The sequence below is a fragment of the Coturnix japonica genome, chromosome 7 (genome assembly GCF_001577835.2).
Source record: "Coturnix japonica isolate 7356 chromosome 7, Coturnix japonica 2.1, whole genome shotgun sequence".
In the NCBI taxonomy this organism is placed as follows: domain Eukaryota; kingdom Metazoa; phylum Chordata; class Aves; order Galliformes; family Phasianidae; genus Coturnix; species Coturnix japonica.
In genome coordinates, this window is record NC_029522.1 from 20337963 (window position 1) to 20363551 (window position 25589).

The following is a 25589-nucleotide window of genomic DNA, read 5'->3' on the forward strand; positions in this document are numbered from 1 at the left end:
CTGTAGTATTTGATGTGCATTTTTTGAAGGCTGAGGAGTGTAAGTTTGCCCAGAGTGGTGGAGCAGGGAAAAGTCAAACTGAGAATATAATGCATATTTCCACTCCAACAATAATGCTGGGGGAAGGGCTGTTCTACACTTGCCCATTTGGACAGCACTCCCTGCTCTTGATTCTTGAGTGTTTGGGTGGTAACAAGATGTGCCAAAAATATGGCATCTTAAAGGAACAAAGCATGTAGTGTAACTGATACAGGCTTAAACAGAACAAGGAATAGAAATCCTTGGCTTTCATTAGAGGAGGTGTCAACAACACAGGAAAAGCATTTACTGTTCTTGTCTATCCCCATTTTTAGCCTTTGTTGGCCCTCGATGAACATGGACTGCTGAGAAGCTGTGTTTTGTTGAATGTGTTACTAAAACCAAGACTGGACTTGCAAGCATTCAGCAGGCAAAATGTGTTGCAAAATATATGTTAGCCATGGCAAAGTGCGGGCAAAGCAGCTGAAGTTTGAAAGGATTTGTAAATACTCAGCAGTGTTAGAACTTTCCTCTCACTGCGCTGAATCTGGAATTGAAAGATGCAGGAAAAATTTTTGATGAAAACTCCCAAGTGCTTATTTTTAAATAAATACCCATTTTCTGTAATATTTATTATATTTTACGGTTGTTAGTGCACCAAAGATGCATTTAGCATTTTTCAGACAGACGGAAAGGTCTTTCTCTGCATGTCTTTGTAAAGAAGCCATTGGGCTAATATTTCCAGCCTTTCTTCTGTGCACAAGCCTTTTGCTGTTAGTAGGGGGTACAAGTATAGATGGAGAGAAGAAAAGATGTTTAATGGTTGTAAAATGCATTGAATCTTCCTTTAAATGGAAAACAAAGTCCAGAGTTACCAGTGACAATAATAAAGAGTTAGAGAAGCTGATACTCCCATTTGGCAGGAGTTTCCCTTTGCAGAGCTGTATTAGCATGGCTGGAAGGATTCCAGCGAGCATACAGGAGAGGGAAGTCTCTAGTTAAGTGAGGTGCTATACCTTCTGCAATGCCTGTGATCACACTGAGCAATGCAGTCTCTTGTGCTTGTCAGATATGGGGTCCTTTTCCATTAAGATCTATTGTGAATTTCCCTTGTGCAATTCTGAAGTCAGGCTTGGCTTGAGCTCTTCTCAGTGCACCAAGTTTCCTTTCCTACCCAGCAAAAAATGGGAAGTCTCCTTCTATGGCACTGGAGGATGCTGTGGGATCTCCGGGTTAACATAATGAGCTTAGTTTGCTCCTGCTTTCTGGGTGTATCCGGTCACTTTGCCAAGACTTTTTGCATGACAAAGAGAGCATGGAATTATGTTGACACACGTGTTGGGAATGATGGAAGCGATTGTTTCCCAACCTAATGGTTGCCTAAGTAGCTGCTTGGCTTGTCTCCACAAAGCACATGATGCAGCTTAGAGGCACCCCCTCCCACCTTCCCTTTGCCATGCATCGTTTTAAAGTTCAGATCACAAAGCAAGACAAAAAAATGCAAGGAATCTGTAGATCTATGGAGGGAGAGAACAGTTTAAGAAGTAGTCACAATGCTAATTTGGGTTGTTTTTTTTTTTTTAATTTTTTAATTTTTTTTATTCTCCTCTTTGTAGCTAAAATACAGTGTGGATCTTGTTGGACTTGATCAGGGTGTAGAGTTTCTTCTTTAGGCTGTGGTCTGATGTATTTCTGCTCTTGGGACTTACTCTTCAGCAGTGCTAAATCAAGGTGCAGGATTTTGTTGGCAGATGTCTGCTCTCTTGCACTTGTACTTCCATGGGATGAGCACAGAAGGCTGAGGAGCTCAGCTTATGGAGACAGCAGGTGATGCTGGCTGTGGGGCAGAGCCTGGCAGCAGGAGGGATGTGCTTCTCTGCAGCAGCATGGGGTGAAGTTTAAAGCTAGTTTCCACCAAGCACCCTCCTGCAGCTTGCTGTATCCCTAGGCTCTACCATCTCTGTGGGAAAAAGGTGAGGGCACATTGCAGCAAAAGAGAGGAAGACAGAGTGCTCCCATGAAGTAGATGGCTCTCAACCAGCTTTTCAGCAAGGCTGGCAACAGTATCTTGCCGGAGCAAAATGCCCTTGCAACTGCTTGCTTACATAGCAAATTCAGTACTTCTGTCTCTCATTCTGTAATGGGTAGATTTACTAGCTCACTCTGCTTAATGTGTGCTTTTCCTGACAGATATCTTTTCTTTAACAAGAAAATGAATATTTCCTGCCATTAAGCAAGCTATAAAGTTTTTCATCACGATATTACTTTATTCATTGCTTTTCAATGGGAATAAATTCTTCTTCTGGGGGATTATGATCCCCTTTATGTCTATTGTGTATTGCAAGACCAGTGTTAACTATGTAGTTACTCTCTGATTTTAGAAAGGTTTTGAGTTCCCAGACTTTAAAAGGCTGTTTTGTTCCTTCTACCTGTTGAATGACTGTGGGTGGCTTTCATTTAAACCCAGGGCAAAATCCATTAAAATGAGCAAGAGCTCTCCATCAGCTTCAAGGATCTTTTTGTGAAAGCATCACACCTGAAAATACATTTTAGTTCCAGAAGCTGAAGTTCTGGTATTACTTTTCAATCCAGATTGGACTGCCACTCATAAAAATTTAGTCTTGTTATCTCCACAGATAAGAATATTCTGTAGTACCACGGAGCCCTTCCCTGGAGCTGGGATAGGAAGTCATTGTCTTGGAACTGCAGTGGAACAGGAGGAGGTTTTTCACTCAGAGGGTAGTGACTTACTGGAACAGGTTGCCCAAGGAGGCTGTGGATGCCCCATCCCTGGAGGCATTCAAGGCCAGGCTGGATGTGGCTCTGAGCAGCCTGGTCTGGTGGTTGGTGACCCTGCACATAGCAGGGGGGGTTGGAACTGGATGTTTGCTGTGGAACTGTAGCACTGAGCTTTTCCTTGAGAGCTGGTGATGGAGTGAAGCAGAATCAGCTCATTTTGTGCTCTGCAGAACAATTTTCTGGGACTCTTTCTCCTCTCTTTGTTTTGGAAATGTAATTCAGAAATTCCATTCGGTGTCTGAGAAACCTTTTACCAAATGAGTATCAGTCGCAAGAGAAACTTTGATGGTGGTTATTTTTTCTTGTGAGAAGGAAGTTTGGCCGAACGTCAACATCCAGAAGAAAATTGGGGTCGAGGTATTTTGGGGATCATTTGAGATTTTGTTTGCCTCAGCCTTTCTTGCCAACATTGAGCTACATTGTTAGAGAATTTCTGAAAATCAGCATCTTACGGTGCCCCAGGCAGAGTATCCAAAAGCACCTGTTAATTTTGGAGAGTTTGGCACACAGCATAAAATTCCTGCAGCAATAAAGAAACAAAGTTTTAAAATGGATACAGCTCTTAATCTTTTAGCAACTCTGTTAAACAAAATCCATGTAAAGTTTCATCTCCATCTTTCAACTCCCCGTCTGTATGCTTTATAAGCTGTAAATGTTAGACGTTTTATGGAACACATTTTTAAAATGATGTGCACTTGGAGCACATGCTGTTTAATTTATGTACGGGCCTGAAACAAGGTTAGCTCCCAATCTGCAGCTTTCGCAGCGAGGCCATAGAAAATTCTGCTTTCTGCTGGAGTTTGTGTGTTGTAATTAATAGAGTGGGTGGAAGGGTCATTTTAAGAACATAATCCTTTGAACAACTTTTTTTTTAAAAAAGCACAATGCTGATTAGGACTTCTTAGCAAGGAATGCTACTCTCTGGTGTTTGTTAAAAGCAGGCTGCTTGGCAGGCAATTCATAAGCCTCAGCACGGTGGTGCCTACCCCCCGTCCCTCCCATTTTACCTGGGATCTAGAGCTCTCAATAGAATCGGGTGGGAAATGACTTTTCCATTTCCAAAACCTTTTGGAGACGCCAACAAATTTTGCACTGTGATAAAAACAAGACTTGTTGACATCTCTGTGAAATCTGAAGGAGAAGGAGTTAGACACACGCTTGGATACAAATACTCTGGGCCAGGTTATTTTCAGAAGGGACTAGAAAGAGGATTTGAATTGGCATTGCTCTCATCCCAAATGATTAACTTTATTTGGACATATTTTTTTCTTTTCCGTTAAGTCTGCAACTAAAAATTTTCATCTAAACCTGAGGGTCCCTGTTGGACTCTCTTCTAATGGAAACTGTTAGGATTTTGTATAATCTTTTGATTCCAGTTATTTCTTTTAACGGGAGATCTTTAAGGAAAAAAGTTTCTGGCCAGCCCTGTAAAGTTTATATGCCAACCAGTTATGCTTTATCAGGTTAATAGCATTTTAAATACACCATGAGTATCCAGTTCCTTTCTTAAAAATAAACCACATTTCAACAGAATATGGAAGAATCAACGAGTGCACCTGTTGGAAAGCCATGTAAAAGACCATTTATTTCACCTGAAAATCTCAACACTGGAATTTGGGGATTAAAGCATGTGTAGGGGAAACTGTTGATCACAGCCTGAACTTCTAATTAACCATCTGAGGCAAGCGACGAGTCAGCTGTAGGAGCACAGGTGAAGGTAATTCAGCTGTGCTCCCAGAAGGGGTGGAGATTGTCTCCACCTCTCCTAGATCCCATTTAAGGGCTGACCACCATTAAGGTAGTGTCTCTTTCTGGAGATTTCTCCTGTGTGGGGTTTTTGTGGTGAGCCTCAACATTGGTGAGCATCCATCTCAACTGAAAGCCTCAGCACTGGTGAGTCTTTTCTTAGATATCCTCTGGCTATTTACTCTGTAATTATGACTATATACTTGTATTATTCCAACTATACAGCATGCTTTAATTAGCAATCTTATTTTTTAACTTTGTCAGTGAGGACTAGGATCAGAAGAGAGCATTCTATGTGTCATATGGCCATAACCCTGAATGTGAGAGGCTTACCATAGAGTTATGCGCTGCTCTGTAGCAGCAGAGCTGCCAGCGTCTACTTCTATGGCCTAATTGCCAAGTATTAGGATACTAAAAAGATCTCCAAATTCATTTGACATCACGGTTATTCCTGTGGGTGCTGCCTTGCATGTACCCAGACACCAGGGCTCTCCCACTGAAGGCGTGTGGCTTAAAAGAAGCTCAAAGTTAGCAATGTAGCAAAGCAGCAGTAGGCCTGAAGGTAAGATCTGAAGCTTACTGAAGTCATCTTCTTTCTGTTGATATCATGGAGTTTTGCAATGGATATTCAAAACAAAAACAAAGCTTAAAATAGGAATGAAGTAGTTCTGTATGGTCCTGTAGCAGATGAACTGCAGCTGTATATTCAGGGCATTTACCTCAGTTTTTCTTCCCTTGCCCTAAGAAGCAGAAACCTCCCTGCTATGGAAAGGAAGCTTCCAAGCTGAAAAGCTGCTCTTGAAGTCACACTTCTCTCTCTGCTATTCCCCAGGGAACCTTTAACTCTGTGGCATAATCACTGGTAAATCATCAGTACCCATCAACAACATGTAGTTTAGTAATAACAAAACTTGCCTTTCAGTCCTAAATATGTCACATAGCAACAAATGGAATGGGTTTTGTATTTTGTACTTTGCATCTAACAAACCAACCATTAAATGCATTATTTTCTACTTATTTAGGGCTCAGTAGTGCCACTTTTATGTGTGCTGATGAGAAACTGTGCTGATGTGTGCTCTGCAAGTGTATAAAAGCGCGAGGAGAGGTGGCAGGGTTTGACTTGGGGCTTCTCTGTGCAGTTGAATAAAATATGATAAACAACACCAACAGGGAGCTGTGAGAAATAGAGTTTACAGTACAAATTGTCTCTTGAGTAATCTTTCCTGGTGAAAATACCTCACCAGGAATTTTTGAGGATTCAGAACACGTTCACAGAATCCTGGTACTTGTCAGAAACCTTACAAATGATGGATAAATTCTACATCCCCTACCAGATGGGCTTACAGGGCCTGATTCGCACTGCTGCTTTCTCTGCGCATGTATCCATGTGCTGTTTGCTCCCTTGTGAAACAGGACTCTAGGGTTTCTTCATAAAGCATTGGGAGTTTTGTCAATAGAAAGAGGGAAATGTGTTTCGGATTTACTTGCAAGCACATCCTTGAGTCAGAGGTGTTCCCATCTTTTGAAATATCCTCTCAAAAATCAAGAGGAAAGTGTGCGTTGATATGACAGTGTGAACCTGTGAGTGCTCAAAAGTAGGCCTCTGTTTGCTGAAGGTATTTATCTGTTCGATCTAGTTGGAGAGCCAAGATTATTATCCAATTTAAAATCCTGTTTGGGAAGCAATTTTGGGAAAGAGTGAGACTGCTTTGTGTAGCTTTATGTACCACCTGAGAGGAGATCCATTTTGAGATGTTCAGGAATAAGCGTCACTTTCCAGTAGACATTTCTTTTAAAAATCAGTTTATTATTTGTTTCTTGCAGATTCACAGATACTTCTTTGAATTATGAGGTACATACTTCTAGATAAAACATTCATTTTTTTTATTTCTAGCCCAATGCAGTTCCCTCATTTAAAAACATAATCAAAACCTCTACCAGAGCAGATGCAGTCTTTAATATGTGGCTCATAGCTGAGTTATGATTGTCACATATTTTATCAGCATGCTACATTTTTTATTAGCAGATTAACATATAAATCTATTCATAAATCACCTTCCAAAGCTGCACCTAAAACCTCTCACTCTCAGCCTAGAGGTTTAAAGCTATTCCGTAATAAAGCTTATATTGGCTGAACAAACTTTCTGGCAAATTCAGCTTTTTTTTTTTATTCTTATGGTCTCAGGTTCCCAAATCAAATCTTCTCCCCAAGTACACCCCTTCTTAAAATGACACATCAAGAGCTAGACTGCAGATTTCAGGTGCTGTGTTCCCTTCCTGGGTCTATCTAGGAAGAAATTTCTACCTGGAGTGAGAGATGGGTTATGAAAACTAGCAGTTGGCCATGTCTGAGGGCCATGCTTCTTCCTCCAAGGACTCACTTCTCTAGCTCCTCGCTGCAGGGAACCATGATGCCTAGACTGCTCTGACATGAGCCACCAGGGACTAGTTTTGTCCCAGTGTTACTCAGCAGATGAAATCCAAGGAGCGGAGGAAACTATCTCTTGTCACGCTCCGTGAGTGCTTTTTGAACATAATATCCCCTCTGTCTGAGAGAACTCAGCTCAGGAGTCCATTTATATCCAGAAAAGCTTTTAAGCCCATGTTTAGCTTTAAATAAATGCCTGTTTTCCTCTGAGAATTGTCGAAGTTAAGAACATGCCGCATGCTCTGCTGGGTGAGAATAATTTCAGTATGTGCATTAATAGATTTGCTGAGCCAGCTCAGAGTGCACTGTCTAGTTGTGATCAACACAATTGCCCTTTAAAGTGAGTATTTAGGCACTAGGAGGGTCTCATACATATATATATTTACATATGTTTGTACACATATGCATATATATGTACACATGAGAATTGTATGTGTGAGGTTGTATAGCATGCAGAGGAGCTCCAGTAGCTGTTTGCATTCATACTTGGCATTGAGCTACACAGCTTGTTTGGAGGCAGGGAAGCCTCACAAGGGGCAGGTGAAGTGGTTGTCAGCTGTGGGTTGTCACCTGGACTTGTATTAGTTGTTATTACCTCCTTCCTTGCCTCACCTAAATGCCAGAATTACTGCTGGAGTTTTTGTCTTTGTCAGCAAATGTTACATGCGGGATTCAGAAACTGAGAATTTAATTAGCTGCTGAAGTCGCTTACTGATAACAGTGGCATATTGGGCTTTTTATTTGATAAAACCCTGTCAGGCATTTTATGTGTAAGAAATGAAGACTAATGTTCTTATTCCTTGCAACTTACAGTCAGAACCATTGATCGTACCTTATACAGAAGAGTAACAGAAGGAAAATGGGAAAAAAAAATACTAGAGACTTCTTACTTCTTGCCACCAGTGTTGCTTCTGTGTCTTTACCAAATGTATTTCAGCTCACCTATTTGCCCATTTTTTAATTTTTTTTTTAACATTCTTTTTTTCCACTGTGGGCTGCTTCCCACTTTGATGCCCAGGAGGCTGTCGAAGACTGGCTGTGGCTCTCTGGTCCCTGTCCTGTCATACCTTCATAAGCTCTGGGGCTGGTCCTGCAGGCTAATCAGCTCCAGTGGGCTATACCTTAATGAAACCTCAGCTTAAGAGCAGTGGATGTGGCAGCAGAGACCTGTTGGGTTTTGCATACTGACTTGCTGCTCACAGTCAGCTCCAACTCTGCATCTTTACAGTCTATGCACATGGTTCATAGACTGCAAAACAGCAGATTTTTGTAGCCTTTTATTTTTTTTTAAGACAATGCAAGGAAATATCTACGTTTTTATACTCAAAGCGGAGCTTAAGAGATTTAAATGATTCACGACCCTTGAGCTGGCTCTCTGCACAGGATTAAGTTTGACCCTGATAGCATCCAGTCATTTATAAAGTGAGCATTAAAAAATCACCATTTATTGATTTGCACCTCTCTAAAAGGTCCCATGGATGACCTCATACATTTCCTTCAAAGACAGCCATTGAGCTCTAAGAAAAAAAATAAGAATTATTTTATAGTAAATGCATTTCATGTCGGTGCATGCGTTTATTCATTTATTTTTTCTCCTGGATAAATAATCCCACTTTCTCTGTTAGTAACAGTTGAGCTGATATCTGTTTTACAGTTTCTTTTAAACGTTAATGGTTCTGAATGAGTAATGTTGTGGGGATTATTGGAGCCTGGAGCTATGCAGTGGAGTCACTTACATGGGTGCTGCAGCTGTTACCATAAAACCAGAGCTGGGAAGCAGAGACAGGCATGGTTTGCTCATCACTCCCACAAGATGTCAAGTCTGGTGCAGTACAGCTTCCCTCCCTGATGACCTCAGAGAGCTTTGGTCTTGAAGGCTTCACCTGCCTTCCCTGGGCTGAGCTTGAGGAAACACCACCCGTGTGCTAAGAGAACAGATGAGTAAGCAGGCACCAATTTGACTGGGCCAGAGGCCTCCCAAAACATGGGAAAATGCAAGTTCTCGTGCTTCAAATGCTGCCTGGACTCTGGCCTGTGTAACCTGCTCTTGGTGGCCCTGCTTTGAGCAGGGCTTGGGCCAGATAGACTCAGAGTTGCCTTCCCACCTCAACCATTCTGGGATTCTGTCAGGCAGTCGTTGCTGTGATTTGGCTGCTAATGTGTTGTCAGCGGGAGAGAAAAGTTATGTTGTGCCAATAAAGGGGGGTGAGGAAATCTGGCTGTGGGGTATAAGAGAGTAGCTGAGCGCTGCCACAGCTTGAATAGTCCATAGGAACAACACACTGCCAGGTATTCTATTGCCACTGAAATACTTACTTCATCTAAAATTTACCACACTGTAATTATATCTATCCTGTATGTTTTTATTGGTAGCTTGACCAAGTGGAGACTGTTTTCTTCTGAAACAGGGGAGACAAGCATGGGGAGTCAATGGAAGGAGACTTGCAGGAAAAAAATTGAGTCCATTCTCTATAAGGAGAGTCTAGATAGCATAGACTAAATGCCTCACTTTTGGACAGCTATGGTGAGGTGGTTTCCAGCCACCTCCTGTCTGTGTTTTCCTTTCTCCACACCTGAAGCTGAGATGATGATGCTTCGTCCTCTTAAAGTTCTTTGTAATACACAGCTTTTTGTTTAACGCTTAAGTATTATGCATGGTGATATGCATATGCAAATGTAGTGAATTTGTCTTAATTGTGAGTCTGAAAAGTTGTTATGTTCTGTGTCATGGTATGTGTAATATTAAGCAGCTGTTATCTTTACCTTTGCATTCAATATAAGAAATTATGCAACTTCAGGGTGTCTCCATGGATACATTTTTCACTATATTTTTGTAAACTTCTTAGAGGAAACTTTTAATGTAAAAGCAATTGAATTGTTGGGCTGCAGAACTTAGCCCTTCAGACAAAAATACTTAAAATATAAACACTTCTATAAACTTGTTTTAAAATAAGAGATCAGCTTGGAAAGAACTGGGGGGAAGGGGATTAGTGAAGATATTTCTCCATCTGAAGAACTTCTGACAGCAAATTGGATCAAGTTCAGTACGTTACTTTAATTATTAGTTAACCATTTCAGAGAGCAGTCGAGGCATGGCTTTCAGTTTTTGAATGTTTTATTTCCTTGTAAGTAAAGCAGAAGGAATAGTAGGGCTGCAGCCACTTGAATAGGCTGCAGAGTAGCTCAAAGAGAAAAGATAGAAGCTTTCTTCAGAATGACAAAAAATAGTTCTGAAATTAGCCTGGGAGCATTAAGAGATAAACTGCAGTTGCCTAAGAGGAGGTGATTTTGATGCATGGGACAGAAAGAAATGATCAATGGTTCATGAATATACCAGTGGTAAACACAGTGACAGGAGAAAAAAAATGTCTGTGGCTAATGTAGTTGTTACAAATTAAGTAGCTTTTGCTATGGAATCAATTACTGGAGATTTAAGAATAGGGCAAAGAAAAACTTTTTTTTTTTTTTCAAGACAAGATAAATGTAAAAGCATTGAAAACTACCAAAAAGTAGTCTGACAGAACAAGCACAAAGAAAAAGGATGCTACATAATATCTGTTGGGGAATCACTTGGTATTCCTCAACTTAGTTATAAGCCATATTCTCAAAACTCATTTGTAGAATGCTTGACCTTGGTAGAGGCCAGGTACCAATGTGGTAGAAGCAAGGTAAGGAAGGAGACAGGTGGCAGAAGGAATGTGACGGTGAGGCTTGAAGTGAAGAAAATTGGAAAATAAATCCTGGGTTGGCAGGAGAGTGCAAACTGGAGAGCAGAACAGAGGAGCTGGGAGGGAGGGATAAAAGACACTGCATCAAGAATCTTCTTTGCAGAAGGAGCAAGTAAATTCCTTGTTGAGATGAAGCTTGGCAGAGCTCACTACAGCATCAGGTGCTGACGTCTGGTGTTGGAGAAGAGGAGGCAAAAGCAAGGCAAACTGTGACAGACCAAGCAGGGAGTCTGAAGGCATCTGTTCCCAAGCTGTAGGAGGAAGCTAGGTGGATTGATGCTACACACAGCACTTAGTCTGTGGCCACTTACAGGAGCAGCAGGTGGGAACTGCTTCCAGCCCAGCATGGAAGGGACTAGAAATACCCAGAATTTTGATGGCGGGATGGGAGTGGAGTGGAGAGCCATCATCCCTAACACTGCCATCCCATTTTGCTTTAAAAAGTTGTGCGCTCCCATTTTACAGCAATAGGTGAAACTTGGGAAATATCTTCTAGACTCTTGATAAATCAATCCCATTGCTTTTATTCAAATTGGTTTCCTAGAGAAGTATTTGATTTTGTATTGATCAAGAGCTCAACTCAACTGCTGTATGTACTACTAGTGATGCAGTGCTATTTGGAATGTGAAGTTTTTGATGTAGATGTAAACAAAAACAGAGTTTCAGGTCCTGTCAGACTTACCATTTCCCCATTGATCACAGAAAGGATTGCTACATCTCATGGAGGTGAAGTTGTAGATAACTGTAGCCTGCTTGGAGCCTTGCAGTATGCTTAGGACTGGATGGATTTTGGCTTCACAATTAATTGGAAATGCTGAGTAGTAGAGGAGTTGGGAGAAATGTGTGGGGAATTCAACACTGTTGGTTCTTCACTTGCTTTCTACTTAAGTGTTCTGTGCTGATAGAGCACAGATGGTCTTAGATTAAGGAAAAAACATGCCAGAACTGCAGGCTAGGCTCAGACTGGGAGTTAAGCTTGACATGAAATAAGCAGAAGGCTGTAATTAGCTTATCAAGAGCATTAGGCACCTGGCGGAGGAAAGCAGTTTTGTAATGCACAATGTAGATAGAGAACAATGAAAAAGATACTGAAATCTGCTTTGTGAAGCATGGGGAACTTTTCATCACTGGCTTCCTCTTCCAGCCCAGTCTGGCAGTGTCTGAAAGGTTCTACTTATTGTTGGTTATTAGTGATTTATCAGAAGTGATATTTTCTGATAGGCTGTGATTGTGAGCACCAAACCTCACAGAAGCCAGAAAGTCAAAAGGTCAAAATCTAGGTTTGTTGTCAAAACCTTTCCTGGAAAGCTCACCTCATACATGCCTGTGTACCTTGTGTAATCCCTGTCTGTAAGTATCAGTCATCTCGCTGCTTCGTTCTGTTCTTTCTGCCTGGTTTTTGCAGCCCTGGTGTCTTTCACGCTTACCCTAGAGTTCAGTGGTACAAGGATTGCCAGTTGACTATGAGCAGAAATGCCTAGAGAATGCAGTTAAGTTTTCTGTGTGCTGCTGCAGTGCATGTCAGTATCCTGCCATCTAGGAGCAGTAGTGCAGATCCTTTCTCCAGGTATGCAAAAGAAATGGAAATTTAGATATATCTGCTGAATTGAATAAAGTACAAACACTCCCTCAGTATTTCTTTTCTTTCTTTTTTTTTTTTTGGCTGAGGATTTAGAATTTGTTTTCTCCCTATTCTTGAAGCTCAAAATCTTTTGTTTGACATAGAGAAGAGCAGGATGGAAAGTTTGTTTTCTCTTCTGGTCCTCGTGCAGCTCAGGCTCACGTGCGATCTCTTTTTGCTGTGCCTTGCAAAACTTTCCCAATCTCTGGCTTGCGTGAAACTTGCCCTGGCTAATTAAAGATCACAAAACTTTCCTTTGGTCTTAATGCATCTTTCACTTAATTAAAGGCTTCCAGTGCCTTTTTTTCCTCCCACTTTTGGTTGCAATACAGCAAGCTGAAGTGCACAACCAGAAAAGAATGTTGATAGGATAAGCTGAATCACCTGCACATTCTATTTGTTTAATGTACACTGCCCCCTTTTTTTCAAGCCACGACAGGACTCAACCCATGTTCAACCTCTTATACAGTTTTAATGAGAATATATTGCAGTGTTTGTTATGTGAAAGAGTATTAGACTTCCCTTAATGCAATAGATGTGATTATCTAAAGAAAAACAAGAGGCACAGAACAGTGAAAATTGTTTCCAGAGTTCTTTATTAGTCCCTTAAATACTGCACACTGTGCTGATTTTGATTCTTGAATCTCAGCATAATTGTGGGGGGAAAACAGATCCAGCTGGGTCATTTCCTCAAACTTATTTTTCTCTTATTCAAAGCAAAGGAGTAGATGCTGAATGAGTATATTCAGTGATGTAACCTGGAGAGGAATAAAGAATGCAAGACTTCCCAACTTATTTTAGAAAGCCAGTAATGCAGAGAGGTTTCATTTGTGCTTTAAATGATTATATAGTTTTATTTGAAGCATACGTAGAAAGATCACCTTTCATAGCTGAACTCTTAATGTGGATGTATGAAAAAGCGCTCAGTTGACTGTGTGGGATTTGTCCAGTCTGTCTCAGAAACAGAAAAAAAATAGGAGCTTGTGTATGGGAGAACCCTTAACATCTCTACATAGCACTGAGCCTCAAAGAGACACAATGGTAAGGAAATCCAGAGCAGAAAAATGAAGGAGAATAGAATTGTCTTGCTTGATGGAGAAGTACAAAGAAGACTATAGCCATGGTAAATTGATTTCGTAGTGAATATGGGCTGGTCCATTGGAGGGGTTTTTGAACCCTGTATTCCAGAAATCATTGTGCAAAACATTAAGAGGGGGCTGCTTAGAAGTCTTGTCACATCCATCAGTGGAGCCCACAGAAAGGGAGGAGGGATTTAGTTCTGAATGGTGACTATGCCAAGGAACATAAAGGGGTGGGGATGGACATCTTTTGGCAGTAGAGGGGCCTCAAAGGAAGAGTTGCCTTCATTTTACCAAGGGCGACCATTGCTGTGACTCTGTTCGTTGGCTGGCTTCTTAGAAATATCTTGTTTTGCAATCGAAGGGGAAAAGTAGAAAAACCTATTTACAGAGTAGTGCTGGAGATGTGAGGAAGTGTGCTGTATGGTGCCCACCTGGCCAGTCCAACCACATCTGCATTGGCTGTATGTATATTCCTGACCTGTGCTTGACTGCAGTGGCATTTTCCTTCCATTGTTTTTCACTGAGTATATTTTAACTTCCTTACTTTGTTATTTTATTGATTTATCATATAATCTTATGTCTTCATATTCTCCAGTATATTTAGTAAATGTTTGTTGTCATAAGTGATAAACTGAATGTGACATGGCAGGAAACCAAATTCCACTGAGAAAGTTAATTACACAGTATGCTAAAAGTCTTGTCTCAGTTTCTGTATGCTTTTGATCTCCAGTAATAGGAAACAATGTAAGCCATCCTTCCCTAACATCTTCTGTGCTGCTCTCCAGTTCTGGGTGTTGTAATTCATTTTAAACTGGCTACAGATGAGAGCTTTAAGGTCCTTTTTTTTTTTTTTTTTTTTTACCTTTCCATGCCAAATGTCCCAGTTACTGTCAGCTTGTATTTGACCCTATCCATATTCTTGCATGCTTAAAAACCATAGTAATATCCAATGGATTAAGTTTTCAAAAGAGAAGGTGAGTATTCCCATGCAGGACTTAAAATAAATCATTGCCATGTTAAGCACTTTCAAGCTGTGAAGTAGATCATCAGCAAAATGAAATCGTTGCCACAGACTGACATTTTTTCTTAACATGGAATGATAAAAATACAAACAACTAGATAGTGGAAACAGAAATCCATTGCCATTTTTATCTCTGTTCTCCAGAGCTGTATCTTTCTTCCAAAATAAGATCTTGGCACATTCATCTAACATTGTTGCTCAAATGTGTAGCTGTCAGCATAAGCTCAGTACACAGCCACAGCATGTATTCCTTCTTTCTTTACTGTTATGGACAGTAATGCTATCTAACCTGTTGCTAAAACCTGTAATCAGGGCATCATTCCTGGCTTCCATGAGCCTTTTGGTCCAAGTGTAGCATCTTTTAACTTGCACTAGTGTCACTAGGTCACCAGTGTCTTTGCACCCTTACACTGGTGTAAATATACCTTTCTTTGAAATGTATCCTTGGTGTGCTGTGTTAATGCTTGTATTAAATTAATGGGCATTTCACAGGCTGGCTTATCACTTCCCGTAAGAGGCTAACCTCCCTTTGAATTAGCTCATGAAGTTAGCATCTCTTCTCCCCTTGGTTCCGTGTGCCTTCCCATCTTGCTTTCTCCCAGGTGTTCCCTTTGTGTCTCAGAAGAATCTCATTCTTGATAAATGAAAAACCTCAAAATGAGTCATATGAATAGCTAGCTGAGATCTTTCCCAGTTGTTTGGTCGTGCACCATTATCTCTCCTGACCACTTTTGTGCACTGCTGTCCACTGCTACCTAATGCTCCTTGTTAAGCTTATAACATGTTTTGTCAAGATTATGCTGCAGTTATACATAGGTTTACACAGGGAGTCCTGAGCCTCAGTGGAGACTTAGGCACTTACCAACTGCTCTGAAAACTGCAAATGTGGATGGCAAATCTAAATAATCTCATGTTCTCCTTTTGGTGGGATTCAGCATTCAGTTACAAATGTTTTAAACTAGGGTTGCTGAAAGTATACTTAAAGCACCAGTGAGTCAATCCACTTGCTTCAAACGTGAGTTTGAATGTGACCGTACCTCCCCAGGGTTGAGCTGGCTGCTCTAAGCTGTCCTTTATACCCTAATATTCACAAAGGGCTGCAAATAGCAGGTTGGAACCTGGATGTGACTATATTTGTTGTTTATCTTGAAAAAACATGTTTCCATTTTAGTACTCGATATGACATGTTTACTGAAACTTTAGACAGTTTTCTTTCATAATAAGTACTTGTATAGTGTTTTCCATCTGAGCGTGCTGTGGAAAGCACAATCTGTTAAGCCTCATACAATACCCCTTCTAGATAAGGAAAAGCACAGTCCAGAGTTGTAAATTCTTTCCTGACACTGCAGAGGGAGGGGAGGCTGAATTTATGGGCCTGACACTGTTTAATGGAATCCCCTGTAGGACAAGCGGAAGTTGGAGGCACCAAAGCCTGGTTTTGGTTTTGTCTGTCAGACTGTGGCCTTTCCTGGAATGTCAGAAAGGAGATGACTGGATGCATGGCATGGTGCTCATCTCTGCACCCGCTGTCTGTACAGCACTGATTCAGTGGGTGCACACTGTGATATTAGTGAAAAAATGCTATCAAGAACTCATTTTGTGCTACACAGGGAAGTCTTAGCTCCTAAGAAAGCAAAGTTTGGTGCTCAATTCTGCCTCTGACATGCTCAGCGGCTTTTCCTACTCAGTTGACCTCTCTGTACTTGTGATTTTTTCCCTTCCTCCCATGTGCCTGTGTTGTCTGCTTAGTTTGTAAGTGCTTTCAGATAGAAATTCTTTCCCACAGCATGCCTGTATATTGCCTAGAAATATAAGGTCACCGTCTCAGACCATGCCTCTACGTGCTCCTGTAATACAAGTGAATAACAAAGGATTGTGAAGCTGGGAGAGGGGGAATTGGTAGTGCTAGTCATCCATGAGCTCAAAGCAACTGACAGTGTTTCCCCTCTGTGTCCTGGGAGCTGGCCTTAGGCACGGGGATAGGATAGCAAGAGGCTGGCGTTTGCTTAAAGAGAAGAGTTCCAGTTCAGAGATTAAAGCAACCAAAACTGGAACTGCTTGTGCATGTTTGCCATCCTCCATCTTTTGAATGCTCCATTCTGAGGCCTTCCCAGCTGACTGGCAATCCAACCTTCCAGTAGCGCATGCAGCCAGGCCTGCCTGTTGACGTGCATGACAGGCACTTTGTTTACATGAAACTTACAGCTTGAGTTTTACTGCATCCCGAAGGCTCTCAGATCACTTAAGGAAAATCAATTAATAATTTGATAAAACACAAAGCAATTCCCTTCATTCACGTTCCACCCCCCCCCCCCCCCCCTCCAAACAAATTGACTGAATCCCGCAGTCATCTCTCATACCTGTCACTGCACACAGCAGTGACCTGCAACGTGCATAGTGCAGAACTACTTAATGACGCTTGCCATTATGTCCTTTTGGTATTAGCTATCTGTTTCTCAGACATGTTTATCGTGGTTTTAATAAATTACCCATGTTGAAACTTCAGGAAGGGCCTCCAGGGTATTAAGCCCCTGTGCTCTGTTAATAAGAAGTTGGATTTCAATAAGTTATTGTTTGTAGAGCACTGTAAATGTGCCTCGTCCTTGAGAGACAAAAGGCAATGCTTCTAAAAGGACTTAGCTGTCCACTTGTAGACTTAGGCAGCAAGTCTTTATGGGAAGTTCTGCAGGATTTAATAGTACAGAAGTAAATAAAGTGATGGAGATGTGTTTGCAATATGCTTCATAGAAAACTAAGTTAAACAAGAGCCTTTTCATGGATTTTCTGGACATGGTCTTTAGAACTGTCTTCAGAGAGGTTTCTCTTCTTAGTGCTGGAAGACCTAATTCTTACCAATTTCTTTTAAACACTCTAGAATTTGCCTGAGGAAGGGCAGATTTACACTGGCACTGTCCTGTGTGGAGATGGTAAGGTACATAGAAATAAACTTACTAAATGGTTTTGTCACCATCAACAAGAAATCTGTCGGTTGTATTTTAGAGGTATAATGTTTGTTCATCGGTGTAGATGAAAAGGGTGAGGCTGGCAACAAGGAGGGCAATGAAGTGGTCCTGGAGTTGCCACAGTATAACAAACTCAGCCTGAATCCTAATTTAGCGAAGTTCTTAAGTAAGTGATTAACTGAACAGGTCAAGTAGAGTTTGTAATTAAATATGTGCTTTACATCCACTCTATTTGGCAGTACTGAATGCAGCTCAGAAACGTGGTCCCTCCACGTTCCTCTCTCTCCAGATCTGGAGAGGTTTCTACCTCTAATGGGTATGAGCTGGTCCAAGAACAGTTTCTAAATGGAAATGAGAAACGTAGGAACCAAAGCCTAGTATTAGTATAAGGACTGCAGGAGCTACTTTTGAAGCAAGTTTTTGTTTTGTTTTTGTTTTTTTCCAGAGGTACATTTCTGTGAACATAGTAGTGCCTTGTGCAGTTATTGGAAAGAAAGATGTAAATAAATACAAGGAAAAAGAAATAGTTCTGCCAGCTCTGGTCTCCAGTGCACAATAACTGTCATCTCACACCACCTCCTACCCTCCTTCCTCATGTATAACTCAGCAAAGGGTGATGTGACCAACAGGCTCTGCATAGGGTGCATGCATGGCATGAGCAGAGAGCTGAAATCACCTCATGCTCCTCAGGCAGATTGAAGAGCCTCCTGTGTGTGCTGCAGGGGAATGATAGAAATGGGAGCTCCTGCTGCCTGCAGTCCCCACAGGCTCGAGCTGGGACATGCAGTGCTGCTTTGGCATTTGCTGATGTTAGCAGGAGCCTCACAGCTCTTGCTTTTCTGTAGTAATCCTGTACTTGTTTGTTCATCTCCTTCCAAGCATACACAGCGTATATGTTTGTATTACACTTTTTCCCCCCACTAATAGGAGAGAACAGCGTGATTCTGAGTCTGACCTCAGGCATGCAAGGCTGCCAGGAGCTTTGTACAGAGCACTTACTTAATGGAAGTGAGTTGGTAACAGATGGATAGGTTTGCATTAAGGGAGTTTAGAAATTAAGAATGGGTTTAATTTGTCCAATAAATATAGAAGTAACCTATTCTTATCCAGTCTTCACTTTCTAGTTTTAATGCAGAGATTTGGGGCTTCTTTAGCACAAAAAATAACTTAGCAATCTGTCTTGTGCAAGTACAGTGAAGGGATTAGTGTATGCTTAATCTATTAAATTCATATGTGGTGCTTTAAATAATTATAAATTGCTGGCCTGAACATAAAAGCTGGTCCATAGAAGTCAAGGAGATTTTCACATCAGCATTTGAGAATGCACGTAACTATTGATAACAGGATTTGCTAGTGACAGACAGGTACTTTGGATGCCAACACTGGGACATGCAGGTAATTAAATAAATGTATCTAGAAAGCTTCTCTCAGCAGTGTGTGCTGAATAACTGATTTGACAGCATATGATGAGCTAGAATTTCTAGATTACTGTTGATCTGCATTCTGAACTTGGAGCAAACTGTGATGCTCATAATTAGAAGAGACGTTAACTCTTTCTTTCTCTGCTTCACTTCAGCATTTGAATGCTCAGATATGCAATAAGCATTAGCCACTGTTGTCCATTTCTGTTAATTTTCTTGTTGGCCAGTGTAAGACTGCATGCACATGGTTGTGTGACTCTCCTCTCTTGTTTTTTTTGGAAAATCAGCCTGCACAGAGCTGAAGTCCATGCAACTGTGCTGAATGGAAGGCACATTAATTGCACTTTCAGTTCAGGAACAAAGTTGCCTATACACACAGCTGGGCAGTCCTGCTCAGGGTTTGCATTGCTCTTGTCTTATGCTACAGTTGCAGCCCTGAGCTGGTTGTTTTATTCACGTCATATGAATCTGGTGTTCTTCCATTCTGCACTTGGGCCTTGTGACTGTAAATGAGGTATTCAAAGTGGCTGGGAGCACTATTAGAAACTTTTTTCTTTCAAAAAAGTGTGTTTGCGTGGTTACATAAGGATGTGGCAGGTAGGAAGGAGCCAGGAGAAAGTACATACTAACCTGCATTTGTATGTGGTCTTGCTGCCAGCTTTGTCATAGCTTCATCAAGGCTTTGTTTTCCATGACCCATGCCATGAATTTAATTTTTTTAATTGTTATTTTATTGCTAAATGGGTTCAGAGTTTTCCATTCTACTACTTTGGATGGGCAGGAGGTACAAAAATAATCCCAAATAACTTTTCTGGAGCTGGGAAATCTAAATGACCCGGTCAGCTGAGAAAATGAATAATAAATTCAGGATAATGACCCCACTGGGTGACCAGAAATGCCTGATGGTTACATCTTGTACCTCAGCCAAGAGTGCAGAGGCAGCTTTCATCAGCAAGAAGAAATAGTATTCATTTAGTTTATTGAGGTAGATGAGGAAAGGAGGGGAAGACAGTGAAGACTGTGTGCAAAAGCTGGCTATTGAGAAGCATTAAGATTAGGTAAGGAGGCAATGGAACACAACATCCCTTAGAGTGCTTGGTCTTACGTGAGTGTAAGCAGGTGTCTGCATCATTGGGTGCACACAGGCATACTCCAAGTAAGAAATCTTTCTGAAGGTATCTCCACTGAATGACTAGGATGCTGTTTGATTTAGAGGCCAAATCAATCTCAGGGAGAGGAAGTAAACATAATTTGCAAAGGAGAGGGCTGAAAAATGAGTGAGATGAAGGAAACAAAGCACCAGCATTACAGGGAGTTTGTACAGAAAAGCTCAGGACAACAGAGATGAACAGAAGGTATATGTTCTGATCTGAAAAGATACCTGATCAATCAAATAAAGCAATCAAGCCAGGCTGGAAAGCTTATGTGAAGGAGCCTGCCCAGGACCTCTTACCAGGTGCAATCCAAAGGCCATGGCTACAGTTGTGTGGGCAGCCTGGCAGAAGGATTTGTCTAGGCATTAGCTGTCTGGTGCACGTTCATGCCCTGAAGTACAGTTATTTAAACACACATTTACTGCTTGGCCTTGCAATTATATTTTTTATTATTGACGTGATGTTCTGCTTTGCAGGGCAATAAATATTTTCTTTGAGTCACTAGAGGTCATTGAAGTCGTTGAGCCCTCGACTAGTTTCTCCCTGCCCCACCAAAGATGTGTGAGATTTGTAAAATATGCTCTGAATTGCCATATTGCTTAATTATCCTCCTAGCTCTAATGGAGTGCACCCTGACTAATGGTGCAGTCACAAACAACATGTTCTCATAATTTGGGCTATCACCAAGAACTTCTGTTATCACTAAGACTCATCAAGGTGGTGCTTCAGAAGGCTGAAGGGCACTGTTGCCTAATAAAATAAAATGTTTTGGCACCAAAAACATAGCTGGAGGGGATCAGTGCTCTGACATGAGCAATGTTTACAATGTGCCTTAGAGCTCTGTGTGCAGGTGTCTGGCAAGAAGAGCAAAGTGTCCCCTAGGAGGCCAGATTCATCTCTGTAGCTTTACTACAGTTCCAGAAGACCCAGAGTATTTGCAGAGAAGCAGCATTGATTTCTGTAGTAACCAATGATTTTTGTTTTCATTTTGTCCTGTCAAGCACTGTTAAGTTAAAAGTGAGCTGTATAATGGTGAGTGCTCTGTCCCTGTTTTTGAAATGGAAAAAGAAGTCACCTAATAACGTATCTCTTTTCTGAAGTTGTTTTGTATAAAGCTTCTCAAAAATTGATCTGAGGTCCAAAACCACAGTGGATAGATGAGAATGTGAACCAGAGATCAAAAGACCAATGTGCAGTTGTTTCACAGATGTCAGAGGTTCCAAGAAGTCGCCAGTCAAAATTCCTTGTTCTGTCATGGCTTATCGAAGGGAGCTTTCCCATCTGATGATATATCCCCCCTCAGGATATAGCTAAATGATCTTTTCCAGAAAGGACTTATTCTACCACTCACAAAAACACTTTTCAGATACAAGCTTTTGGCCTTCAGACCCAGTTGGACATCAGTACTTGGGAGATATTTCCCAAGAGACTCCCAGAGAAACATCTTTACTCTTCTCCCACCAGATCTTTGCATGTACTTACAAGGGCTCACCACAAGCCAAATGGAATGGGATGCTCAGCTAATGAACAAGACACCATTTTTTTGGGATGAGGAACAAGTACCCCTTTTCCAAATGTTGTATGTAAATGCATTTCCTGCGTCATTGTGTTTCTTGTGGTTATGAACAAACGTCTTCATGAAACTGAGTTTTTGGTGGTGATTCATTCTTTCTTCTTAGTAGTCTCTTCTATTTCTCCTGCAAAAAGTAGGATTTATCATGTGCCGAGAGGACAATTTCTATGGAAGCCCAGTATTAAAAATAAATAAATAAATATTGGCTGTAGTGAGAAATTTCAAGAGTTCAGATCTGAGCCAGCACTTTTCTCCACAGCAGGATGTGATTCCAATTCTATGGCACTACAAATCACTATCCAACTTTTCCTCGCTTCCTGTCTCTCTGGGTTTTGTCCATCCTTCCTCAATACTCATTCGATTCAGCTCACTTCAGTGCAAGATTACTTCAAAGGTGATCATCTTGAGGGTGAATTTAAGGAGACCATCATATCTGTACGGGACAACTTGGTTTTGCCATAGGGGAGCTTTTCATTTTGGTGATGAAAGCTGGTGGTTTTAAGTGTTTTGAGAAGGGGTGAGGGCTTATGGAACTTGTGTCTTGGACCTTCCAGTTGAATGATAATCAAAAGTTGTATTTCCATGTAAATCAAACGTTCCAGTTGCTTCTGCTTCTGGACATTTCATCTTTTTGTCATTTGTGTGCACAGTGAGCACAGTGGGAGTGAGATACGTGTTTACTGTCACCACACCGCTTGTAAATGGGGCTGTATAAATTAGCTGGAAGTACTTGCTTTTGTGCTGGAAGTCTCAGATTTGGTGGTTTGTGGTGTTGTTTTAACCTGTCCATTTTGGTTTCTCAGGCAACATCATGGGGTTCAGATGAAGACACCAAGAGGTCCTGTCAAAGTAAAGGGAAAACAGAGGTAAGTTTTGCTTTGCTACAGAGATATAAACTTACTCATACTTTACATTATTCCATTAGAAGTCCACATAGGAAGCATCTGACACCATCTTGGGTTTGTAAATTTTCAATGGTTACCACCCCAAGTGCATGAACACCATAGAGCAACCATTTCAAAGGCTCCCCATCCAAGTTATTAGGCATGCTCTGTGTGAAATGTAAAGGTAACATAACTTCTGTGGAGGACACAATTTGTGACATATCAAGGAGAAGAATGGGGACAAGCCCAGGGTAATATCTTGCAGAGGCGTCTGAGTCTGATCAGGTGGCTTAGTTTCAGTACTCAGCAGTGAGCTACTGACATTTGGCTGCATGGGCCTGTATTGGATATTTGTTTGCTGTTGAGCTCCATCTTTGTGTAATTCATTTGAAAGCGAGAATTGAATCTGCTTGAACACTGCGGTTCTCTTCGTGTGGAATACCACAGAACTCCTTAGGATGCTGGTGCTGTCTGCTAGACTGTGGTTCAAAGCTAGAATTTTGCCCATACCACCCACAAAATCTGGAGTTTGCAGGCATTTCTGACCAGGTCCTCTTCTATCACGTTTCTGAGAAACTAAGACAAATGTATGTATGTAAAAGAAGGAAATGCTGTAATTTTTTAAATCTGCTGTTGATACTGTTCATAAATGTTCAGACCTCAACTGAGAGTGTTATGTTGTCGTAAATACTATTCCATGAAGAGCTTTATGTACAAAGCAAAGGAGCTGGACGAAGGATGAAAGCATTAAGCATCATCTTTGCTGTAGACTTGGACAGTCAAGCAGAGGGCAGTTGTGTAGCTTGCCCAATACTGGAGCTCTGCCAAGTCCAGTTCAGTTGTTCAAATGTGGGATTATTTGATCTTTCATTGTCTGCTTTTTGTTTTTTTTTAATAACAGACTTAATGTGATTACTGTATTAGCCTGTGTATACATGAAATTACTAGCTTGAATTGTGCAAGATGGGCAACAAAGAGGTTCATGTAGTTGTAGAAAAAAGGAATACGTCTATCCCAGAACATCTTTCTGAGTGCTGTAGAAGATCTACATTATGTAGGAAAACACAATGGAAGAGAAATAGGTTGTGTGAGGTAAACACCAAAAGAGGACAGACAGAATTAAAAACCTCTAAAACCCAGGACAGAAGGAATTTTTGGTCTTTGTACTTTAAAATGTATATTCTTACAAAAGGATTTTACTGATTTTACTCTTTTTTTCCCTACTGTAAAAGTTTTTGAGACTTAGATCATACTCCATTGTTCCTGAAGAATCTGAATTTATAACCCAAAATTATTTTGTCATCCCCCAGATAAAACCTTATGAGACTCCATGCACTTGACTGAACACATTCTAGGATAATTTCAATTTATTATTTTTACTGTCATGCCAAAAGAAAGCAGTGATCTGAGCATCTTTGCTTCTGCTGCTTCTGCCTCTGCACACTGTAAAGACTTTGCCAAATATTTCTTGAAGATGAGGCCTGAAGCAACTGAGTTTATGCTGGTTGTGATCCAGAGCTTGAAATTGTTTGGTAGGTGCGTGGACCTGGGGTGTGCAGATCTGAGGAAAAGTAATTAATCAGGTTGTTAGACACTTCTTGACATACATTTAATGGCAAGTGTGGTGTGGGCTAAGAATCTGTCAAGAGAAACATCCAAAGAAAGGCAGAAGGATTCTGCAGCAGTTAAGCAAACTCAGATCTCCCAAGTCTGTATCTACTCTAGTCTGTATGTTCATGGACAGATCCCTCTTGGAGAGCCTACACATTCAGTGCTCGCTATGCTGTAGAGAGATGACAGAGTGCTAGCTCCCAGGAATACAGAGCTTAGCTAGTAGGTGATGAGCTCTACTGTAGCTGAGAAGTCCATCTCTAACCCATTGTCTTTGCCCTTGGCTGGTTAAATGCATCAAGTAAGGGCAGCACTAATGTGAGTGTTTCTATTTATGCTTTGTGATGGCAGTGCATGAAGAGGAGCTCCATTAGCCTCAGCTCTGCTTTGTCAGAACTTGAATTACGGTAGTCTTCTACCTAGCACAAATGATTTGATGATCAATATACTAAGGATTGTCAGGCACTTGGATATGTGGTGATAAAGGCTAGAATTAATGAGAACCTTTGGCTTTTATATTAATTCACAGTGTAGTTTGGGTAAGTTATATGACTGGTTCATTTTCTTTGCCCATTTAATAAAGTAGGTGTTTTAAGGTGGAAGTTTTCAAAGCTACATAGTGTATTAAAATGCCTTTTTCTTATGCCTGTTGGGTATCTAAATCAAATTCTTCCCACTGCTTAGAAAATCTCTTCTTGAAACGCCTAGAGCTTTACCAAAAGTAAAATAAGAAATACGAAAGTAAAAGCAGCAAAATAGGTATCACAGAAATATAGTTACTATCACTCCGCATTTGAATACCTATTGGCTAGAGAAAATGGAGATGAGACATCTGGTTTCCAGATTTAAGGCTAGAAGGTACTATCAGGTCTCTTCTCTGACTCTTTATGTAGTTCAGACCACAAATTTCAACTGATTATTCCATCACTGAGCTCAGTAACTTGTGTTTGGCTACTGTACCTTCCTGAAGAAGGCAGAAAGTTGTGACCATCAGGTCTGAAGCAAATGGGACAACTGCATGGTTTGCTGGCTTGTTGAAATGACCAGTCACCTTCTCTGTTAACGGCATGTGCTTTATTTCCTCTTTGAATCTGGCCTCAGTTTCAAGTGGCTTTCTCATTTTGGTAACGTAAAAAGCTGAGTTCTCCAAGTCCTTCTCTAAGTCATTTTTCCACTGCCCTTGAGTATTCTTTGTGTCTGCTTTCTGCACACTCCAATTTTTTACTTGTAGTCCCTTGTCAGTCTCTAATGCCTGAATGTGATTAAAATAGACCTCTTTTTCACTCTCTTCTCATATACCCAGCAGTTTCATAAGCTCTTCTGTCATAGGAGATCATGCAGAATTGCCTAGTCACTCTGACCACTAAATACTTTTCCCAGTTGCTCATTTGGGGCAGTAATGTCCAAGGCTGTAGAGTTCTTTTGTTCCTTGGTCTTTAATTTATATCTTTTTTAAAAAGTATTTTGTTTGGGGCCAGTTCACCAACTAACATATATCCCTGCTTTGGCTTCATTGGTAATTGTTATTTACCTAATCTTT

The 25589-nt window shown here is 41.0% G+C and overlaps 1 protein-coding gene across 6 annotated transcripts in view; it reads left to right on the top strand.

The window, feature by feature from the left end:
* SEMA5B (semaphorin 5B) overlaps positions 1 to 25589 on the top strand; it is a 244936-nt gene that overhangs the window by 146398 nt on the left and 72949 nt on the right. For all 6 annotated transcript variants that reach the window (XM_015868675.2, XM_015868674.2, XM_015868670.2 and 3 more), the window contains one exon: positions 22358 to 22420. In XM_015868675.2, the coding sequence (XP_015724161.1) occupies positions 22358 to 22420 (63 nt within the window). The remainder of the gene's footprint in view (positions 1 to 22357; positions 22421 to 25589) is intronic.